General features: G+C 36.6%; 2 protein-coding genes across 2 annotated transcripts; both read left to right on the top strand.

Moving 5' to 3' along the window:
- The first annotated feature begins 3911 nt into the window (after positions 1-3911).
- On the top strand, positions 3912-4741 carry LOC108303146 (60S ribosomal protein L7-like). Its single transcript, XM_017526904.2, is given in 1 exon segment — positions 3912-4741. A coding segment is annotated over 1 exon segment (750 nt). The 5' UTR covers positions 3912-3926; the 3' UTR covers positions 4677-4741.
- A 6081-nt stretch (positions 4742-10822) lies between these two features.
- SOSTDC1 (sclerostin domain containing 1) lies at positions 10823-15794 on the top strand. The gene is made up of 2 exons (XM_017526903.2): positions 10823-11581; positions 14315-15794. The coding sequence occupies exons 1-2, from the start codon at positions 11377-11379 to the stop codon at positions 14728-14730; spliced, it is 621 nt and encodes a 206-aa protein (XP_017382392.1). The 5' UTR covers positions 10823-11376; the 3' UTR covers positions 14731-15794.
- The last annotated feature ends 5381 nt before the right edge of the window (positions 15795-21175 follow it).

Raw genomic sequence — 21175 nt, 5'->3', positions numbered from 1 at the left:
CATCTCAGCCCAAAATCTCCTTAAACTGATAAGCAACTTCAGCAAAGTCTCAGGATACTAAATCAATGTGCAGTAATCACAAGCATTTCTATACACCAATAACAGACTAATAGAGAGCCAAATCATGAGCGAACTATCATTCACAATTGCTACAAAGAGAATAAAATACCTAGGAATACAACTAACAAAGGATGTAAAAGACCTCTTCAAGGAGAACTACAAACCACTGCTCAACGAAATAGGAGAGGACACAAACAGATGGATAAACATTCCATGCTCACGGTTAGGAAGAATCAATATTGTGAAAATGGCCATAGTGTCCAAAGTAATTTATAGATTCAACACTATCTCCATCAAGTTACCAATGACTTTCTTCACAGAACTGGAAAAAGCCACCTTAAACTTTATATGGACCCAAAAGAGAGCTCACATAGCCAAGACAATCCTAAGCAAAAAGAACAAAGCCGGAGGCATCACACTACCTGATTTCAAACTATACTATAAGGATACAGTAATCAAAACAGCATGGTACTGGTACCAAAACAGAGATACAGTCCAATGGAACAGAACAGAGGCCTTGGAGGCAATACCACACATCTACAACCATCTGATCTTTGACAAACTTGACAGAAACAAGCAATGGGGAAAAGATTCCCTGTTTAATAAATGGTGTTGCGAAAACTGGCTAGCAATGTGCAGAAAGCAGAAACTGGATCCCTTCCTGACACCTTACACTAAAATTAACTCCAGATGGATTAAAGACTCAAGCATAAGGCCTGACACCATAAAAACCCTAGAAGAAAACATAGGCAAACCATTCAGGACATAGGCATAGGCAAGGACATCATGACTAAAACACCAAAAGCATTGGCAACAAAAGCCAAAATAGATAAATGGGACCTAATTAAACTCTAGAGCTTCTGTACAGCAAAAGAAACAATCATTGGAGTGAACCAGCAACCAACAGAATGGGAAAAAATTTTTGCCGTTTACCCATCTGACAATGGGCTAATATCCAGAATCTGTAAAGAACTGAAACAGGCTTACAAGAAAAAAACAAATATACCCATCCAAAAGTGGACAAAGGATATGAACAGATACTTCCCAAAAGAAGACATATATGAGGTCAACAAACATATGAAAAAAATGCTCATCATCACTGATTATTAGATAAATGCAAATCAAAACTACATTGAGATACCATTTCACACCAGTTGGAATGGCGATCATTAAAAAATCTGGAGACAACTGATGCTAGAGAGGATGTGGAGAAATAGGAACACTTTTACACTGTTGGTGGGAGTGTAAACTAGTTCAACCATTGTGGAAGACATTGTGGTGATTCCTCAAGGACCTAGAAATAGAAACTCCATTTGACCCAGCAATCCCATTACTGGGTATACACCCAAAGGATTATAAATCATTCTATTAAAAAGACACATACACACATATGTTCATAGTGGCACTGTTTACAATAGCAAAGACCTGGAACCAACCCAAATGCCCATGGACGATAGACTGGATAAGGAAAATGTGGCACATATACACCATGGAATACTATGCAGCCATAGAAAATGATGAATTAGTGTCCTTTGTAGGGACATAGATGAATCTGGAAACCATCATTCTCGGCAAACTGACACAAGAACAGAAAATCAGACACTGCATGTTCTCACTCATAGGCTGGTGTTGAATGATGAGAAAAGAGGGACACAGGGAGGGCAGCATCACACACTGGGGTCTGTTGGGGGAACCAGGGGAGGGACAGCGGGGGGTAGGGAGGTCAGGGAGGGATAACATGGGGAGAAATACCAGATGTAGGTGACAGGGGGGATGGAGGCAGCAAAGCACATTGCCATGTGTGTACCAATGCAACAATCCTGCATGATCTGCACATGTGCCCCAGAAACTGAAGTACAATAAAAAATAAATAAAAATAAACACACACATATACACATATACATCCTTCAATAGCTCTCTATTGTCTAACAAATAATGTCCAAATTTCTGAAATGCAAAGCAGAATTGTAGTCAATAATCTGCTCCAACCTACCTTTCCAATCAATGGAGTCAAACTTATTTACTTCCCAACGTGGACCCCTTCACCCCAGCTATGCTGCTGCTGTGAAACCCCCTACGCCAGCAGTCCCCAACATTTTTGGCATCACGGACCCATTTTGGAAAATGATTTTTCCATGGATAGGGCCAGGGATAGGGATGGTTTCAAGATGAAACTATTCCACCACAGATCATCAGGCCTTAGTTAAGAGTCTCATAAGGAACACGCAACCTAAATCCCTGGCACATGCAATTCACAATAGGGTTCACATCCTATGAGATCTAATGCACTGCTGATGTGACAGGAGGAGGTGCTCAGGTGGTCATGCTCACTCCCTAGCCACTCATCTCCTGCTGTGTGGTGCAGTTCCTAGCAGGCCAAGGACCAGTACTGGTTCGTGGCCCTGGCATTGTGATCACTCCCCTACACCACAGATTCCACCTGTATGTAACTTGGAAACAAATTATTTTATTTAAAATATGAAAATGGAAATTGGAAATTTCTGAAAGGACTTTTTGTTTCCAGGAGAGACTGTGGCATTGTTGGGCCAAATCCTACTAAATTCTTGGGTTCTCTAGCATCCTGACCTGACACACCATGAAACTTCATACTATAAAGTCTCTAAGTCCAAGTCTCTACCAGTGATGTAAAAACATAAATGACTTAGGCCTTGCCATGAGGCCTGCTTGTCCTTGAATAAGGGACATCTTAGGAAAGAGTGAAGCAACACTGCATATGACGAGGGGTAGGAGCCCAATTTGGCTGTGGGATGTCATTAAGTCTGGTGGACAGTAATCAAAATCACAATGCTCAAAGTATTTTACCTAAATCTGCATCAGTGCTGATCTCTGAGCAAATCAGAAGTGGCTGCCAGAATTTCTAGTGAGTGACAGTACTACTATAGGTAGTAATTGTTATGGTTCTTGGTGTCCTTTTCTGTGAAACAAAGCATTAATCAGCACTGAGGGACACTGAGAGTATCCAGTCCCTAGGGAGAAATAAATATAGCAGAAGGAAATGGGTTAGGGTGTGAGCTTTGAGGGCTGAGTTTTACTGCAGGGTTTCCATTTGATTCTGCAAACTGGAAGAATCTGGAGCACAGGCCCAGTTAAATAGACTAGGCAACCCTCAGGGGGATCATAAGGCTAGGCCACAGTTATGAGGTCATATGTGTATCCTATAACAGTTACTTCAAACTTTAGCATGCTTAAGAATCTCTTGGAAAGCTTGTTAAAACACAGGTTCCTGATCACCAGCCCAAGGGATTCTGACTCAAGTCTGAGGTCAGGTCTAAAATTTGCATATGTAACAAGCTCCCAGAAGAACCATTGTTTTAGAGGAACTATTAGGCTGGTGGCACGAAACTAATTCCAGTCCACATTCACCACTGGGGGCAGGACATAGAATATGCTGCCAGCCTTTGTCAGATTTAGTTTAGGGACTATGTGGACTGAACACACAGAATGAGGACATTGATTCCTACTGTGAGATGTAATAAATGGAAGTAAAAAGGACAACTTCCTCCAGGCACTCATTTGTGCAATCAGATGGAAGCCCTGTCCCTCCTGTCCTCACCTACTCCCTGGCATTTGCTTGTGAAGTTTCTGGGTGAGGGCTGTTGGCATCTAGTGGGTACAGACCAGGGATGCTGCTAAACATCCCCCACAACAGAACTTTCCAGCCCAGATGGCAATAGTGTGGAGACTGGAGGAACCCTATCTAGATCTCTATCAATTGGATTTGAGATTTTTCACTTGGATTTTATATCAGGTTACAAAGGGCATTGTAAGCTGAGTTCTCTAATGTTATATGGTGAGTCAGTTTATAAGAAATGAAACATGGACTTCCTCTTTTTCCGGCTGGAACCATGGAGGGTGTAGAAGAGAAGAAGAAGAAGAAGGTTCCTGCTGTGCCGGAAACCCTTAAGAAAAAGCGAAGGAATTTCGCAGAGCTGAAGATTAAGCGCCTGAGAAAGAAGTTTGCCCAAAAGATGCTTTGAAAGGCAAGGAGGAAGCTTATCTATGAAAAAGCAAAGCATTATCACAAGGAATATAGGCAGATGTACAGAACTGAAATTCGAATGGCAAGGATGGCAAGGAAAGCTGGCAACTTCTATGTACCTGCAGAACCCAAACTGGCGTTTGTCATCAGGATCAGAGGTATCAATGGTGTGAGCCCAAAGGTCCGAAAGGTGTTGCAGCTTCTTCGCTTTCGTCAAATCTTCAATGGAACCTTTGTGAAGCTCAACAAGGCTTCAATTAACATGCTGCAGATTGTAGAGCCATATATTGCATGGGGGTACCCAAATCTGAAATCAGTAAATGAACTAATCTACAAACATGGTTATGGCAAAATCAAAAAGAAGCGAATTGCTTTGACAGATAACGCTCTGATTGCTCAATCTCCTGGAAAATATGGCATCATCTGCATGGAGGATCTGATTCATGAGATCTATACTGTTGGAAAACGCTTCAAAGAAGCAAATAACTTCCTGTGGCCCTTTAAATTATCTTCTCCACGGGGCGGAATGAAGAAAAAGACCACCCATTTTGTAGAGGGTGGAGATGCAGGCAACAGGGAGGATCAGATCAACAGGCTTATTAGAAGAATGAACTAAGGTGTCTCCCATGATTATTTTTCTAAGCTGGTCAGTTAATAAACAGTACCTGCTCTCAATTGAAAAAAAAAAAAATGAAACATTATATTCAGCAAATAAGACCAGCAAGCATTCAAACAAAATACAAATAAAGAGACAACTAATGAAGGTGATTAGGGAGAAAGAAAGAAAATTGTGCAAGAAGAGTAAGTTAAGGGAAGTTCCTTTAGTAAAATTCTAAACAGGAGCTTTCTGTAACAGGAAGAGAGGGTAGGCTTCATGTCTCATTCAACTTTGCCTGGATGACACCATCTTTAAAAGACTGGGGACAATAGACACTAATATGAAATGAATGAAAGTAATTAGCTCATTTTTGTTTTAAGGATTTTTATGAATGAAGATTCTATAGTAGTTTGATGCATTTTTTTTCTAAACTTATAATAGCTAATCACTTTTCCACTTAACAAGTGCTATCCTATTAAGGGGATCCTTAATCCTACTCTCAGAATAGATTTAAGCCAGAGAGGAGCAGAAATAGTTTATCCTTGCATTCAATAAATACTTTTGGTTTATATTTATGGTAATCCCCTTTATCTGTGATTTTGCTTTCCTTGGTTTCACTAAAGGGAAAATTCCAGAAACAAACAATTGCTAACTTTGAAATTACACACTGTTCTGAGTAGCATGATGAAATCACATGCCATCTCTTGCTGCATCTCACCAAGGAAGTGAATCCTCCCACTGTCCAGCATTTCCACATTGTCTACACCACCTGCTTTTAGTCACTTAGTGACTGTATATGTTATCAGATTGCCTGTTATGCATCGAAGTGCTGTGTGTTCAAGGAACTCTTATTTTACTTCATAATGGTCCCAAAGCACAAGAGTAGTGATGCTGACAATTCAGATATGCCAAAGAGAAGCCGTAAAGTGTTTCCTTTAAGGGAAAAGGTGAAAGTTTTCAACTTAATAGAGAAAGAAAAAAAATCATATGATGAGTTTACTAAGATCTATGGTAAGAAAGAACCTTTGATTCATGAAAGAAGAGAAAAAATTTCTGCTAGTTTTGCTGTGGCTCTTCAAACTCCACAAGTTGCAGTTACAGTACATGATAAGTACTGTACATGATAAGTGCTTAGTTAAGATGGAAAAGGCATTAAATTTCTGGATAGGAGAGATTAACAGAAATGTGGTCCAAATGATGGCAGTCAGGCTTGGAACTACCAGAAGTTTCAGGCATTCACTAGAGGTGTTGGAACATATGCCCTGGAAATAAGGGATGCTGTTGTATTCTGATGCATCCCCTATTGATATTTAAAAACAATTGGTTAGACTAAATTTTTTTATTGCATTTTAGGTTTTGGGGTACATGTGAAGGACATGAAAGATTGTTGCATAGGTACACACATGGCAGTGTGATTTGCTGCCTTCCTCCCCATCACCTATATCTGGCATTTCCCCACACGCTATCTCTCCCCAACTCCCCACCCCCTGCTGTCCCTCCCTATTCCCCCCGCCCAACAGACACCAGTGTGTGATGCTCCCCTCCCTGTAATGACATTTATCCATTATCTCTTACTTTGGTGGGCTAAACAAATCTCCCTTCTCTCAACTTTTTGTTCTTTACCTTAAATAGGGTAATCATATTTTTGTTCAGACATCTCTAGTCTTTCCAAACTCATGTTTATAATTTGAAGGCCATAATATAAAACAGTACTCCTAGATTCATATTAAATGGTTATTTTTTCCACATTTCTTCTGTGCCCAGTTTTGTGCTAGATACTTTCATATATTTTTGTTCCTTGGCGAGGTAGGTAAGCTTGATCATGCTTTGCAGACAAAGAAACTGACTAAGGGAGCTTCAGAAAGTGTAACTGACTTGAAAAACACAGAAGTTAGGGAGCCGACCCCTGTACAGTTGAAAATTCACATAGAGCTTCTCCCTCCGGAAAAACTTAACTACTAATAGCCTACTGTCAGCTAGGAGCCTTACCAATAACATAAACAGTTGATTAACACATATTTTTAAAATTTTATATATATATATATATATATATATATATATAATAGAGTATATGATATACTCTATTCTTAAAGTAAGCTAGAGAAAATAAAATGTTATTAATAAAATAGTAAGGAAGAGAAAATACATTTATTCTTCATTAAGTAGAAGTGGATCATCGTAAGACATGTCTTCCTCCCCGCTGTCTTCACGCTGAGTAGGCTGAGAGAGGAATAAGAGGAGAGTTGGTCTTGCTGTCTCAGTGGTGGCAGAGGTGGCAGAAAATACAGGTATAAGTGGATCCTCACAGTTCAAAGCTGTGTTGTTCAAGGGTCAACTGTATATCCAAGTTCATACAGATTGTAAATGGCAGAACTAAGATCCAAATTCAGATTTTCAAATTCAATTTCCAAGTCATATGATAAATGATACTATTTAGAAAATCAAAATTAGTTTCCAGCTTTTGCAAATCAAGCCCCTAGTAGTAATTCTAATACCATTATTTGATTGTTAATAATACCACCATATTGATGACTCAGCTGAGGCTAGAAAATAAGTCTTTAAAGAAATTTCTTATTTTTATATTACTTTTCTTGATACACAGCTGAGAATGGAAAATAAGTCTTAACACTCTTCCAGAGAGTGAAAGTTGCACAGTCACCAAGTCTAATGATTCCACATCTGATGTTCTCAAGGCCCTAGCATTATTCACAAAAATACTTAATTACAAGTAACATTGTACTGATTATCTATGTAACGTAACAAATTATCCCAAACTTAGTTAAAACAACAAACATTTGTTATCTCATAGTTCCTGTGGGTGACTCTGGTTTGATGTCCCTCCTAAAGTTTTCATTCAGATTGTAGCCAGGGATGCTGCCTCATCTGACAGACTACCTGTGAGAGGATTTGCTTCTAAGCTCACTCATGTGGTTGTTGATGGAATTCTCACCTGTTTGGTTGAGGGGCTAATTTAGCTCCTTGTTGGTTACAGGCATCAGTTCCTTGTTACATGGACCTTTCTATGGGGAAATACACATTATGGTAGCTGGCTTCCAGCAAAGCAAGCAAGTGAGAGAGTGAGAGCAGCCAGAAAGATGGAAGTCACAGCTTTTTGAAAACCTGATCATAGAACTCACATCTCATCATGTTAGTATATTACACAGTTTACTGCATTCTTCCCACACTCAAGGAAAGGGGATTGCTACAAGGATGTGAATATCATGAGATGGGGATTATGGGGAGCCATCTTAGTAACTGCCTACCACAAATATTAACCAATCTTTTTATGTGAAAGAATGTATTTGCTATATATCTTAAATACTTAATTTAACCACGAATTCTACAATACCCATATGATAGAAATGGTTCTTTTTTCATAAGTCTTGCAAAGTTGTTAGGCAACTAGCTGTTCTGGCACATGTATGCTGGATTGAGACTTGAGCAGATAGAGGGAAGAGTGGACAAGGAAAGTTTTCTCAGTGCTAGTACCATCGAAACTGAGATTGGAAGGAAAATTAGGTGATTAGCCAAGGAAGACGGTGAGGAAAGAGTGTTCTATGTTAAGGGAATAACATGTACATATTAACACCTGGAGATGAGAAAGAATCAATTTCAATATTAAACATCTATACCCATTCTTCTTGGGTTATTATAGTTTCTGGTTATTCTTCACTTGATCTTAGCCAAAAGGCCGAGAAGCAATAGTTTGTGATTATTTTTAATGGAACTCTTTTAAATTGATCAGAATAGCTGTTAAATATTAAATTTATGATTATTTCTATTTTATCATAGTAGTTTTCCTTCTTTTATTTATTTATTTTGAGACAGGGTCTCACACTTGCCCAGGCTAGAGCGTTGCAGTACTATCACAGCTCACTACAGCCTCAACCTCTCAGGCTCAAGCTTTCCTCCTTAGCATCCCGAGTAGCTGGGGCTACAGGTGTGAATCACCACGCTCAGCTAGTTTTTATTTTATTTCTGCAGAGATGCAGTCTCACTATGTTGTCCAGGCTGGTCTTGAATTCCTGTGTTCAAGCAATCCTCTTGACTTGGCCTTCCAGAGTGCTGGGATTACAGTCAGAAGCCACTGCACCCAGCCTCAAAGTAGTTTTCTAGACGTCTGTCAGGTAAATCGGGCCCAAGAACTCTAAGTTTGTCTTGTCCACAGGCACAACTACCTTGTCTTCTCTTCTCATTTTGCTTCTGCCTGAGGTAATATCCTAAGGCTGAGCCTACAGAATATTACATGCAGCAGATTTAACAACTATGCATGAATTTGGTCAATCTCATTAGCCCAACCTGATAATTAAATTCCAATTAAAATATCTCCTGCTTCTGACACACAAAAAAATAAAGAGTAGTGAGGAACAGATTAGATTATTTTGACCTATTAATTTCCTTTAGGCATTGGGTCTGTGGGTCAATGATTAATATTAACATACTTTGTGGAATTAACATCAAATCCCCTGAAAAATAGGACAAGAAATTCTTCATAGTTAGTATTTTAGAAGGACGCCTGTAATTTCCATTTGCACAAAATAAACTGACATGATTTTTTAGGAAGGATGTTAGAATAAATGACTACATCCAACCTTAGGATAAAGATATATTGTTAGTAGGAAGTATATGCCCATTAAATTGATTGTCTGACTCTGGTTTTTAAACTTTTTATTATGTAGAATTTGAAACATACACAAGGATAAAAAATTTTATTTGGTCGGGCGCGGTGGCTCAAGCCTGTAATCCCAGCACTTTGGGAGGCCGAGACGGGTGGATCACGAGGTCAAGAGATGGAGACCATCCTGGTCAACATGGTGAAACCCAGTCTCTACTAAAACTACAAAAAATTAGCTGAGCATGGTGGCGCGTGCCTGTAGTCCCAGCTACTCAGGAGGCTGAGGCAGGAGAATTGCCTGAACCCAGGAGGCGGAGGTTGCGGTGAGCAGAGATCGCGCCATTGCACTCCAGCCTGAGTAACAAGAGCGAAACTCCGTCTCCAAAAAAAAAAAATTTATTTTACCATCCTTCTCTAACAACCATCAAGTTGTAACTAATCTTTTGCCACTCACACCTCTAACCTCCTCATATTATTTTTGAAGCTTATTCTAGCTTATTCCATATAATACAAAAGATTATATAAAATCCTTTCATCTAAGGATATTCCAGTATTTACCTCTAATAGAGAAGCATTATTTTAAAACAAAAATACAGTACCATTTCTGTCCTAAAAAAGAACAATAATTTCTATTATAATAGCTTTCCTTTATTCTTATTTTTACTTTCTTTTTATAGTGAGATAGATGAATAGATAATTGGCAGTGGAATCAGGGGTGATTTTACCCCTATGGGTCATTTGGCAATGTTTGGAGATATTTTTGTTACCAACTAGGGGGTGCTACTGGTGTCTAGTGGGTAGAAGCCAGGGATGCTGAAAAACACACAGGACAGTCCCCCAATAATAAAGAACTGTCTCTTCCAAAATGTCAATAGTGCTGCTATGGAGAAATTCAGGTAGACAAACAGATAGATGAATAGCAGTTACAATGGACAAATGCTTATACAGAAAAGAGATATAAAATTAGGTGAGTTAGGTAGCCACACAAAGGACAAATAAGGATTTATAATTGAAAAGGTGATTCAGAATAGTGATTCCAATTGAGATGTCCCATATGGAATTTCATGATTTTTTGAAAGGGATGATCAGTGGCCAATAATTAATTAATGGAACACGTGTTTGGGTATGGGTAAAGTAATTCAGAAAAATAGGTTTCTTACTTGGGCAGCAGAGTCTAATGAACAAAATATTTGGTAAATTTATGAGTAGAATCTATGTTCTGCAGCAAAGAAAAAATATAGAAAAAATTATTTTGAATTCGCTAAACAATAATCTGTCAGAATGGCTTTGTTTTGTGTAAAACAATGCTATGGATATTAATGCTTGTGACATTTTTAAGATGAAAATGAATATTAGTTACTTTAATGCAGACAGAACTCTGCTTATTATTCTCCACACAGAACCCCTGGCAATAATTTACCTAGCAGCACAGTAGTTCCTGCAGATCAAAGCTGCATTATTTAAGCATGTCCAGAGGGCAGGTTTTAGCTCTGTGCCTTTTACTTTAAGGAAAAAATATATTGGTTTGCTTCTTGAGAGAAAGCAATGTTTAGCTAACTAGGTGCTTCATGGAAGTCCTACAATATTTAAACTCACATGAATTCCTCCTGTTATGTGGGAGAAACCCCCTTCCTGCCCCAAATACTCTAAAATCTGAGGAAAGTATAGAACAACTGTGAGAAAGCCAATCTCTTCAAATGAACAGCAATGTATTTTCATTTAAATTAAACCCGAATGTTTACCAGATTCAGGAAAGGAAATGGCAGGGGAGAGTCTGTCGTTGATATAGAATGTGCCTGCCTGCATCGGCTCACAGACAAGTGATGAAGTCCAACTCTGAAATTTCAGGCAATTTGTATACCAAGCTCCTCCTTTTCTGCAGTCTTCTTTTCCATTGGTAAAATTCTTTTGCAGGGTCAAGTAGGGATCCCACCCCTTCTCTGTGTTTTCACTCTGAAGCTCTACACAACTTTACACCTGAATGAACGCCAAACCTCGGTGGATATATAAAGGGAAGCTTGAGGAGGAATTTCACAGTTACGGTGCAGAAGCAGAGGCAAAGGAATTAACCAGCTCTTTAGCCAAGCAAATCCTCTACTCACCATGCTTCCTCCTGCCATTCATTTCTGTCTTCTTCCCCTTGCATGCATCCTAATGAAAAGCTGTTTGGCTTTTAAAAATGATGCTACAGAAATCCTTTATTCACATGTGGTTAAACCTGTTCCAGCACACCCCAGCAGCAACAGCACGTTGAATCAAGCCAGGAATGGAGGCAGGCATTTCAGTAACGCTGGACTGGATCGGAACAGTAAGTGTGTTTTACTTGCACAGATTTTTTTTTTCTTTTCTGATAGCATTAGCTCACATCCCTGTAGCATTGTTTTATATCCCTGTAGCATTGTTTATATATATATATATATATATATATATATATATATATATAAAACTATCAATATCATTATATATAACGATATTGGTAAAATATAATTATATATATATATAACTATATTGGTTAGTTACCAATATCGCCATATATACATATATAGATATATATAATTATATATATATCTATATATATATATAATTATATTGGCTAGTTACTAGTATATAACTATACATTTTGTGAAACAATCTGGGAGTAATCTGCTGCATGTGTAGGCTGGCATTCTTCCCTAGGTAGTGATTTTAAAGTTAACATAACTAAAACAGTGGTTTAATAATGCAAGCACAGACTTAAGTTTTATCAAACATTCACAAAGAAAACATTTCCAGGAATTAGACTGTTGTTTTGTCAAAATCATGCAAAATGAAAGTTTTTAAAAGTACTGTTCTAGATAGCTCAAGTTCAGGTTGTTTTGTCAACGTATTTCGGGGCATGTGCAATTTTGGTAAAGTGTATAAAGGTAACTAACCACAAATATGTATAGGGAATTACAAGGGAAAAAAGGAAGCTTCCAGGAGAAAAAAAGTTGTTTACATTGGATTTTTAAAATATCTAGAGAGATAGTTGAAAGTTTTGATGATGCTCAATGTAAAAGAGGGATAAACTAAAAATGTTGGAGAATCATATTTTTCTAAAATAATTTATTGTTGTCAAGTTCAAAATTTAGATAATTGTATATTTCTGTGACAGATTGGGGACACTTTTGTAACTTAAGAGATTTAAAACAACAGTATAGTAGTGTTTTCTTATACAGGGAACATATTCTTTTTTCCATTTCTGCTTGCTTAGTTGGCATGCTAATTGACCACTTGTTAGGGGGATTCAAATTTCTCCTAACTTTTGTTTCCATCTTTTCCTTTAGAAGAGGTCACACGCTAATAATCAGGTTATAAGAGAGAGAGAAACAGTGCACAGGAAATCTTACACACATCTTTTGCCTCTCCTTCTTTACTCCATTCAACTACAAAAAGTAGTTTTTACCTTTGAAAAGTCAAAGCAAATATGACTGCTAGTGTCTAAGAAAGCTAAGATGTTTTAACTTTCATGAAGATGGTTGCTTTTAAGTACACAGGACATATCTGATTATTATTAGATTACTAAGCAATGTGGTGGGTATTCATTGTCAATGAACTGTCACTGCAAAAATGCCAAATCTGTATATACACAGGAACAGAAAGCTTGACAAGTCAAAATTATTTCTGGCTATTTCCAGGTGCATTCCTGAGGCAGCTGCAGGATGGTGAGCTGGAGGCAGACTCAGGCACACTGAGCACACTGTCCAGCCAAACAATTTACACTTTACATTTAATCCCACAGTTCTTGATTTCTATGCATGTATGTGTAAATACATGAATTTTTCCACAACCATCACATTCCCCTTAGGCTATATCTCTTACCTTAGAAGTACTGGGATACAGAGATGAAGTAAAACTCCTGATTCAGTTTCTATTTTGATGTAGCTTTTATTACTCTTTGTAGAACCACTTCAGTGTCTCTTATAATTTTTATTTTTAAAATGTCAGCAGCCTGTACTTTTAAACATCTTTTTTTTTTCTGGTTGGCAAGCTTGATTTTTTTTCAAGCTTGTTATAGGCAATTCTCCTCAGTTTGAATAACAAAGCAATGATAAAGAAAACTTAAAATATTTCAAGATTAATTGTTGCTTTAATTACATAAGGCATGTAACAAGAAACAGCCAATTAGATAACATATCTATCAAATCCAAATAACGGAAACAAAAAGTTTGCCATGACCAATATTTGGGAAATGAACACCCTGGTTCCTTTTGCAGTTGTAAATCAGACATGTTAGGCATTTTTCTGCCATAAAATTCAGGGAAATGTAGCCAAGTTGTTATGGCAACCATACGTTCCTTATTTAGGTGCTTTTATATTCATTGAATTTTGAGTTGTAGTGGCATTTTGCATTTCAAACATTTTACTGTTCATATTTTTTAAAAGACAGTTTGGGAATTTATGTTTAAAACATAGTTATTAAGTTTGATATGCAAAATGTCAGACGTTATACATATATGTATGTATGAGTCTCTGCAGCTAAAATCAATAATTGAAATAAAACATTACCGAGTGCATAGCATTACACAATATTTAAATACCTTCCACATTTTCTCAACAGATTTTTTAAAAACCTAATTAAAAGGACTTACAGACATTAACCAATATGACCCTTGAGAAAGAGAATATAAAAGTATACTGTTTTAACTTACTGAAGAATCAATATTTGATTCTTCAATAGCATAAATGGAAGAGCTGCTAACCCCTTATTGGAGAGACTAAGGAAATTGGATTTTCAAACACTCTAATAAGCAATTAGTTAATGCTATACATGAAAAAAATCAGGCTTAGATTTTTTTTCCCCCAAAAGAGTTATAGCCATGTAAACTAATGATTTTCATCAAAGTGTCTCTCTATATACCATCCAGGCAGATTTTTTCATTGTGAAAATAAAGTAGGTGCTGACTTTCTATTTGGCGATTTACTGTCATTTGGCTGTTATTTTTGTCATTGCAGATCACTTTTTAAGAAAGTTTTCATTTGCATTTTGTCTTTGATGCACATTCTTTTTTGTTTCTCGCAGCTCAGGTTCAAGTGGGTTGCCGAGAACTGCGTTCCACCAAATACATCTCTGATGGCCAGTGCACCAGCATCAGCCCTCTGAAGGAGCTGGTGTGTGCTGGGGAGTGCTTGCCCCTGCCAGTGCTCCCTAACTGGATTGGAGGAGGCTATGGAACAAAGTACTGGAGCAGGAGGAGCTCCCAGGAGTGGCGGTGTGTCAATGACAAAACCCGTACCCAGAGAATCCAGCTGCAATGCCAAGATGGCAGCACGCGCACCTACAAAATCACAGTAGTCACTGCCTGCAAGTGCAAGAGGTACACCCGCCAGCACAACGAGTCCAGTCACAACTTTGAGAGCATGTCACCTGCCAAGCCAGTCCAGCATCACAGAGAGCGGAAGAGAGCCGGCAAATCCAGCAAGCACAGCATGAGTTAGAACTCAGACTCCCATAACTAGACTTACTAGTAACCATCTGCTTTACAGATTTGATTGCTTGGAAGACTCAAGCCTGCCATTGCTATTTTCTCACTTGAAAGTATATGCTTTCTGCTTTGATCAAACCCAGCAAGCTGTCCTAAGTATCAGGACCTTCTTTGGGAATAGTTTTCCCTTTTCAAGTTTTTCAAGATTTATGTATATCCATGAATGCAATTTGCATTTAAATTCCATGTATCATGTATTTTAATTCCCCATCGATCTTAAAAGACTGTTGATACTATATGTATCAGTGAATCATTATATTTTAAAACAGAAAAGGGCTTCTCAGTTACCCTCTACCTCCTGGTCCATCCCTTCTTGCAAACAAATCCCCTTCAAAACAGAAAAGTTAAAAAAAAATTGTTGTCATGAATCTCCACAGTAACATTTCAGAAAGGTGCTTTTTTGGTACTCTTCATGGGAACAGTTTAGCAGCCATGAGTGATCTTCCTTTGAAAGAGAATGAAAGACCTTGTGACATTTTACTTCAAAAATAAGCCCTGTAGCTTTTTACAGTCGCATAGTATGAAATTATACCCTGCATGCAGACCCTTGCTTGGAATGGAATGCCAGAAATGCATGGCAGCAGCTAATAAGTAAAGCTGATTAACTATTTATTTGTCAATGTTATTATTTAATGAGCTTTCACATGTGATCTTTTTCAAAATGTTAATTTTTTTAATGTTTTGAAGCTTTTTCATGGACCTAAATATTTTCTATATGATTTGTGGTTGATTTAGAAATATGAAAATACATGTTGTAGATATGTAAAATGAATATGTTAGTCTCCTTATTACATACATGTTTCATGGTGAACTTTAACAATAGTATGGATCTTTTTAAATCAATAAGATGCTTTGTAAAGTTGAAATACATAATACTTTCTTGTTTAATCTGTGCAATCAGAAGGTGTCTTAACCTTTCATTCAATTGGTTTAACAAAAATAAACACTGCTAGATGTTATTGTTGTTGCCTCTAACATGTATAAAAAGGTGAAAAAATTATAGAATAAATGTATAAGAATAATTGCTTTTTTTTTTTATTAGTCACAGTCAAGCTTTGACAGAAGTATCTATTCTAAGAGAGGAGAGAGAGGGAGACAGGGAGACCACCTCTTCAGTAAATGGGAGGTTGCAAAAGTTGGGTGGCAGTCCAGCAATGATCAGTCATGAGAATATCAGATTTACATACACCAATGGATGCCAAGCCTGCTGCTCATTGTCATCACCAGGGGGAGATATTATATGACCCAATGCCCAGGTGTTCATCCACATTACATCAGAATTTCTTGGGCTCAAATGTTAGCATTTTGTTAAATTTTCCAGGTGATCTCAATGTGCAGCTAAATTTGAGAAAGGAAAGAATTGTGAAGAAATCAGTATCTTATGTTGGAGAACTTTGAATACTACTGTATAGCCCACAAACCAAAAGAAAGAAAGAAAAAAGAAATCAAAGGAAACAAAAACTAAGATTTTAGTGTTTTCAATTTTGGCTTGTTGTTATGTTAAGCCACATAGTATCTTGAAGCAGATTATACAGTTGAAGGACTGTTGTGTCAATTCAATCAAATGATCGATTTCATCACTCCAAATGAAGAAAACCAACGAGGCTCACTTATGTATTGATAGTGTTTTCTGGGTTTTCCCTTTTGGGATGCTGAGCATGAATGACTCCTTAGTGCTTTTTTTGTAATAACAAGTCTGAATATCACATGTAAATTATGTATCGCATGTTAAGCTACACAAGAACATTAATATTGTTGCTTCCTTGTGACAAGTAGAAGCATCTAACAAAAACTCTAGATTTTATAATAATGCTGTTATACCATAAAATAAATAAACAAATCATAGCCTACTACTGATTTCTCTTTCAGTCTTAATAAGCCTCTTAAATTATTTCATATTACATAATCATATTACTACATGAAAAATCAATAATAATTATAGGTTGAATATACCAAAAATATATTGCTTCATATTCCTATTTTACCTGTCCATGCTCAATGTGGGATATTTAAGATAATACAGAAAACTTCAGATACAGACACTTTGGCCATTTATTCCTCCTCAGCAAGACAGCATCTTCTATAGAAGCCCTTAGAGACGGTTTGAAGAATTAGTGTGCCCTATAACCTGAGGCATAAAAAGGATTTGATCTCACAACAACTTTTCACAATCAAGAAGACTATGTTGTTGCCTTTTACTAAAACAAAGGTCTTAGTGATAATAAAATGCTAAAATCTTCAGTGATTTGATTCCTAATAGTGTATTAGCGAATGGACCATAAATATAATAAGAAAGAAGAAATGTAACAGAAGAAGTTTATAAAAAAGACTTCTATAGTTTCTGCTAAGTCAAGAATTGAATCTATTTCTAATGATCACATTCAATTTACTGATCCCTTTCAGACCATGTTACATTGATGATGCATTCATTGTATTGTCTTTAACATCAAATGACGGGGAAAGATCAGCAGTCAATAAGAAAGGTCTAGAATAAAATCAGTGTCTCTGTGAAGTAAAAATTAAAAACCAAAACAAAGAATAGTTTTCTAGTTATTATTTTAAAATACTAAAAGTCATATGTGTCTCAACTGTTAATTATATTTTGTGGTTTATTTTCAGTTAACTCATGTGTTCCAATCTGATAAACTATGCATAATTTTATTATCACCTTAGTAAACTGTCATCTCAAAATGGTAGATTATGATAATTTTAGCATATTCTTACCTCTAGTTTACATTCATAATATCTATCCGTGAAATGATAAATATTATGAATGTAAACTAGAGGTATTCTTAGTTAAATTTAATAAGTATATTAAATTTAATTAAATTATTAATTTATTAAATTTATTTTGGCCACTATAGATCAAGGACTTTTTAAAGTGGTTTCACAGATACATAAACAAATGAATAGACATAAATATATTGATATCTATAAATAAATATATTGACATATATATTAACAACAAGAATGAAAGAAAATTCATAACATATGCAGGTATACAAATGACTAATATATAGTATTATATTAGTAATTAGGCTAGACCTATGCCAAACATGGACATAAAACTTATAAAACTTATAAAAATATCTATTTGCAGGCTGGGCACGGTGGCCCATGCCTGTAGTCCCAGAAGTTTGGGAGGCTGAGGCGGGTGGATCACTTGAGGTTAGGAGTTCAAGACCAGCCTGGCCAACATGGTGAGACCCTGTCTCTACTAAAAATACAAAAATTAGCTGGGCATGGTGGCACATGGCTGTAATCCCAGATACTTGGGAGGCTGAGGCACGAGAATCACTTGAACACAGGAGGTGGAAGTTGCAGTGAGCCAAGATTGCTCCACTGCACTCCAGCCTGGGTAACAGAGTAAGACTCATCTAAATATCTATCTATCTATGTACATTTGAGACCAAAAAAGGAAAAGAGAATTGATTAATGNACTTGAACACAGGAGGTGGAAGTTGCAGTGAGCCAAGATTGCTCCACTGCACTCCAGCCTGGGTAACAGAGTAAGACTCATCTAAAAAAAAAAAAAAAAAAATATATATATATATATATATATGCACACACACACACACATATATATATGCAAAAAATATTTTAACTACAGATCATTTACAGTTATTAATTTATGTTAGTTACAACCAACCAATACTGTAATTGGCAACACACTGTTGGCCATTTTTATTTCACTATATATTTTTTGAAAAGGAATCAAAATTAGAATGTGCATGTTAAATAACAGAGACAGAGGCTTAATTGATTTCTGCCCTATTATCAAATGAGTAAGGTTTTACCAGGGGATCTTGCAGTATCATCCACCCCATAAATCACTACAGAATATCTACTACATATTACCCAATAGATGCTCAATGGAACGGTTGAACAAAGAAGCTGTGAGTAGAAAGAATAATATTTAGCAGCAGCCAAATCAGAAAACTTCCAAATTTCTGAATAAAATTAAAGCTTTTGAAAGCTTAAATTTAGTATGTTGCAATTTTCTCTGTTTGCCACCATCATGAAATTTTAGATATCAAAATATAATTCATTATATTTGGAATTAAAACATGATTTAGATTATATTCGCCTCTAAAAATACTTTTTAATCCTAAAATGGCAATTCACTCCATGCTGTAAATTCATTGTTTATATGCTTTAGATGATCATATCATACTAATTAAAAATGAAATCCATGGCAAGATTTTGATGGAATCCTTGTAGAAACTGACAAGGCGTTCAGTGGAGACATAACTTAGGATGCTCATTGTGAAAATGCAGCATTCACTTGTTAGAATGTTTCCTTCCCTCAAAGGCAGGTAGATATAACTCTCATCTTGGTTTCATTGGAACCTATTAAAATATAGCTCTATGTTGAATGAAATGAGTCTAGATTTGCGAACTAGGTAGACATCTGGTCACCAGAAATCTCTGTTGCAGCCAAAAAGAGATCCACTGAAATAGATACCCCAAAAGACATTGTATTTGTCAGTGACATTTTCAGTTCCATATCATTCTTAATGTGATAGCTAATTTCACATTTAGTACATTTTCCTGCATATTTTGCAAATTGCCTTGGAGAGCTATAGGGTAACAACTACTGCAGAAATCTTGAAATTTCAAAGGGAAGATAGTTTGGTTTCCAGGTTCAAAAATTGATTAACATGAATTATACCAAACTAAATGCATAATTATTTCCAGAGCAAATTAGACTGAGTTTATCATCTGCATTTGGCTCACTTGCTGAAGGATTTATTTTTTGTTTACTAGCAAAACAGTTTGGGAGATTTCTTATTAAAAAAAAACTTAAAATATTTTCCTCTAATTTAGGTAACTGCAAACCAAGCGTCACCTTGTATTATTTATTTCATTTTTAGGAATGGGATTAGGTGCTTACATCTGAGACAGATGTCTAAATTGAATGATATTAAATTAAATTAAATTGTGTGGCACAGACATAGTCAACCAAAGTTTATTGTTATTAAAACTGATCAAGAGTTTGATATGCATGTTACTTGACTTCAAACTATACTGCAAGGCTACAGTAACCAAAACAGGATGGTACTGGTACAAAAACAGGCACATAGACCAATGGAACAGAATAGAGAGCCCAGAAATAAGGTCACATATTTACAACCATCTGACCTTTGATAAGCTAACCAAAACAAGCAATGGGGAAAAGATTTTCTATACAGTAGATGGTGCTGGGATGACTGGCTAGCCATGTGCAGAAGAGTGAAGCTGGATCGCTTCCTTACACCGTATACAAAAATCCACTTAAAATGGATTAAAGACTTAAAGGTAAAGCCCAAAACTATAAACCCCCTGGAAGACAGCCTAGACAATATCATCCTGGACATAGCAACGGACAAAGATTTCATGACAAGCACACTAAAAGCAAACAGAACAAAAGCAAAAATTGACAAGTGAGATCTAATTAAACTTAAGAGCTTCTGAACAACAAAAGAAACTATCAGCAGAGTAACCAGACAAACTACAGAATGGGAGAAAATATTTGCAAACTACCCATCTGACAAAGGCCTAACATCCAGTATCTGTAAGGAACTTAAACAAATTTACAAGAGAAAAACAAAAATCCCCATTAAAATAAATGAACAGACATTTCTCATAGGAAGATATACATGCAGCCAACAAGCATATGAATAAAATCTCAACATCACTATTATTAGAGAAATGCAAATGAAAACCACAATGAGATACCATCTCACACCAATCCGAATGGCTATTATCAAAAAGTTAAAAACTAACAGATGCTAGTGAGGTTGTAGAGAAAAGGGAACACTAATACACTGTTGGTGGGAGTGTAAATTAGTTCAACCATCATAGAAAGCATTATTACAATTCTGCAAGAACTAAAAGCTGAACTACCATTAGACTCAGCAATATACCCAGAAGAATATAAATCATTCTACCATAAAGACACATGCATGCAAACATTCATTGCAGCACTATTCAAAATAGCAAAAACATGGAATCAATCTGCATGCCCATAAATGACAGATTAGATAAAGAAAATGTGGTACATATACACCATGGAATACTATGCAGCTATAAAAAAGAACAAAAATCATGTCTTTTGCAGGAACATGGTTGGAGCAGGAGGGTATTACCCTTAGCTAACTAATGCAGGAACAGAAAACTAAATACCATATGTTCTCACTTATATGTGAGAGCTAAATGATAAGAACTTATGAACATGAAGAAAGAAACAACAGACACTGGGTCTGCTTGAGCGGGGAGGGTGGGAGAAGGGAGATGAACAGAAAAGATAACTGTTGGGTACTGGGCTTAATATCTGGGTGATGAAATAATTTGTACAACAAACCGCTATGACACATTTATTTATGTAACCAACCTTCACATCTACTCCCAGACCTAAA

This window comes from Cebus imitator, unplaced genomic scaffold, assembly GCF_001604975.1.
Source record: "Cebus imitator isolate Cc_AM_T3 unplaced genomic scaffold, Cebus_imitator-1.0 Scaffold45, whole genome shotgun sequence".
NCBI classification, from domain to species: domain Eukaryota; kingdom Metazoa; phylum Chordata; class Mammalia; order Primates; family Cebidae; genus Cebus; species Cebus imitator.
This window is presented reverse-complemented; position numbering and strand designations above follow the sequence as displayed.

Excerpts from the sequence above, each read along its gene's own strand:
- SOSTDC1 (XM_017526903.2), top strand. The coding sequence starts at position 11,377 with ATGCTTCCTCCTGCCATTCATTTCTGTCTTCTTCCCCTTGCATGCATC. Across the intron at positions 11,582-14,314 it reads CGCTGGACTGGATCGGAACA|CTCAGGTTCAAGTGGGTTGC; the intron begins GTAAGTGTGTTT and ends TGTTTCTCGCAG.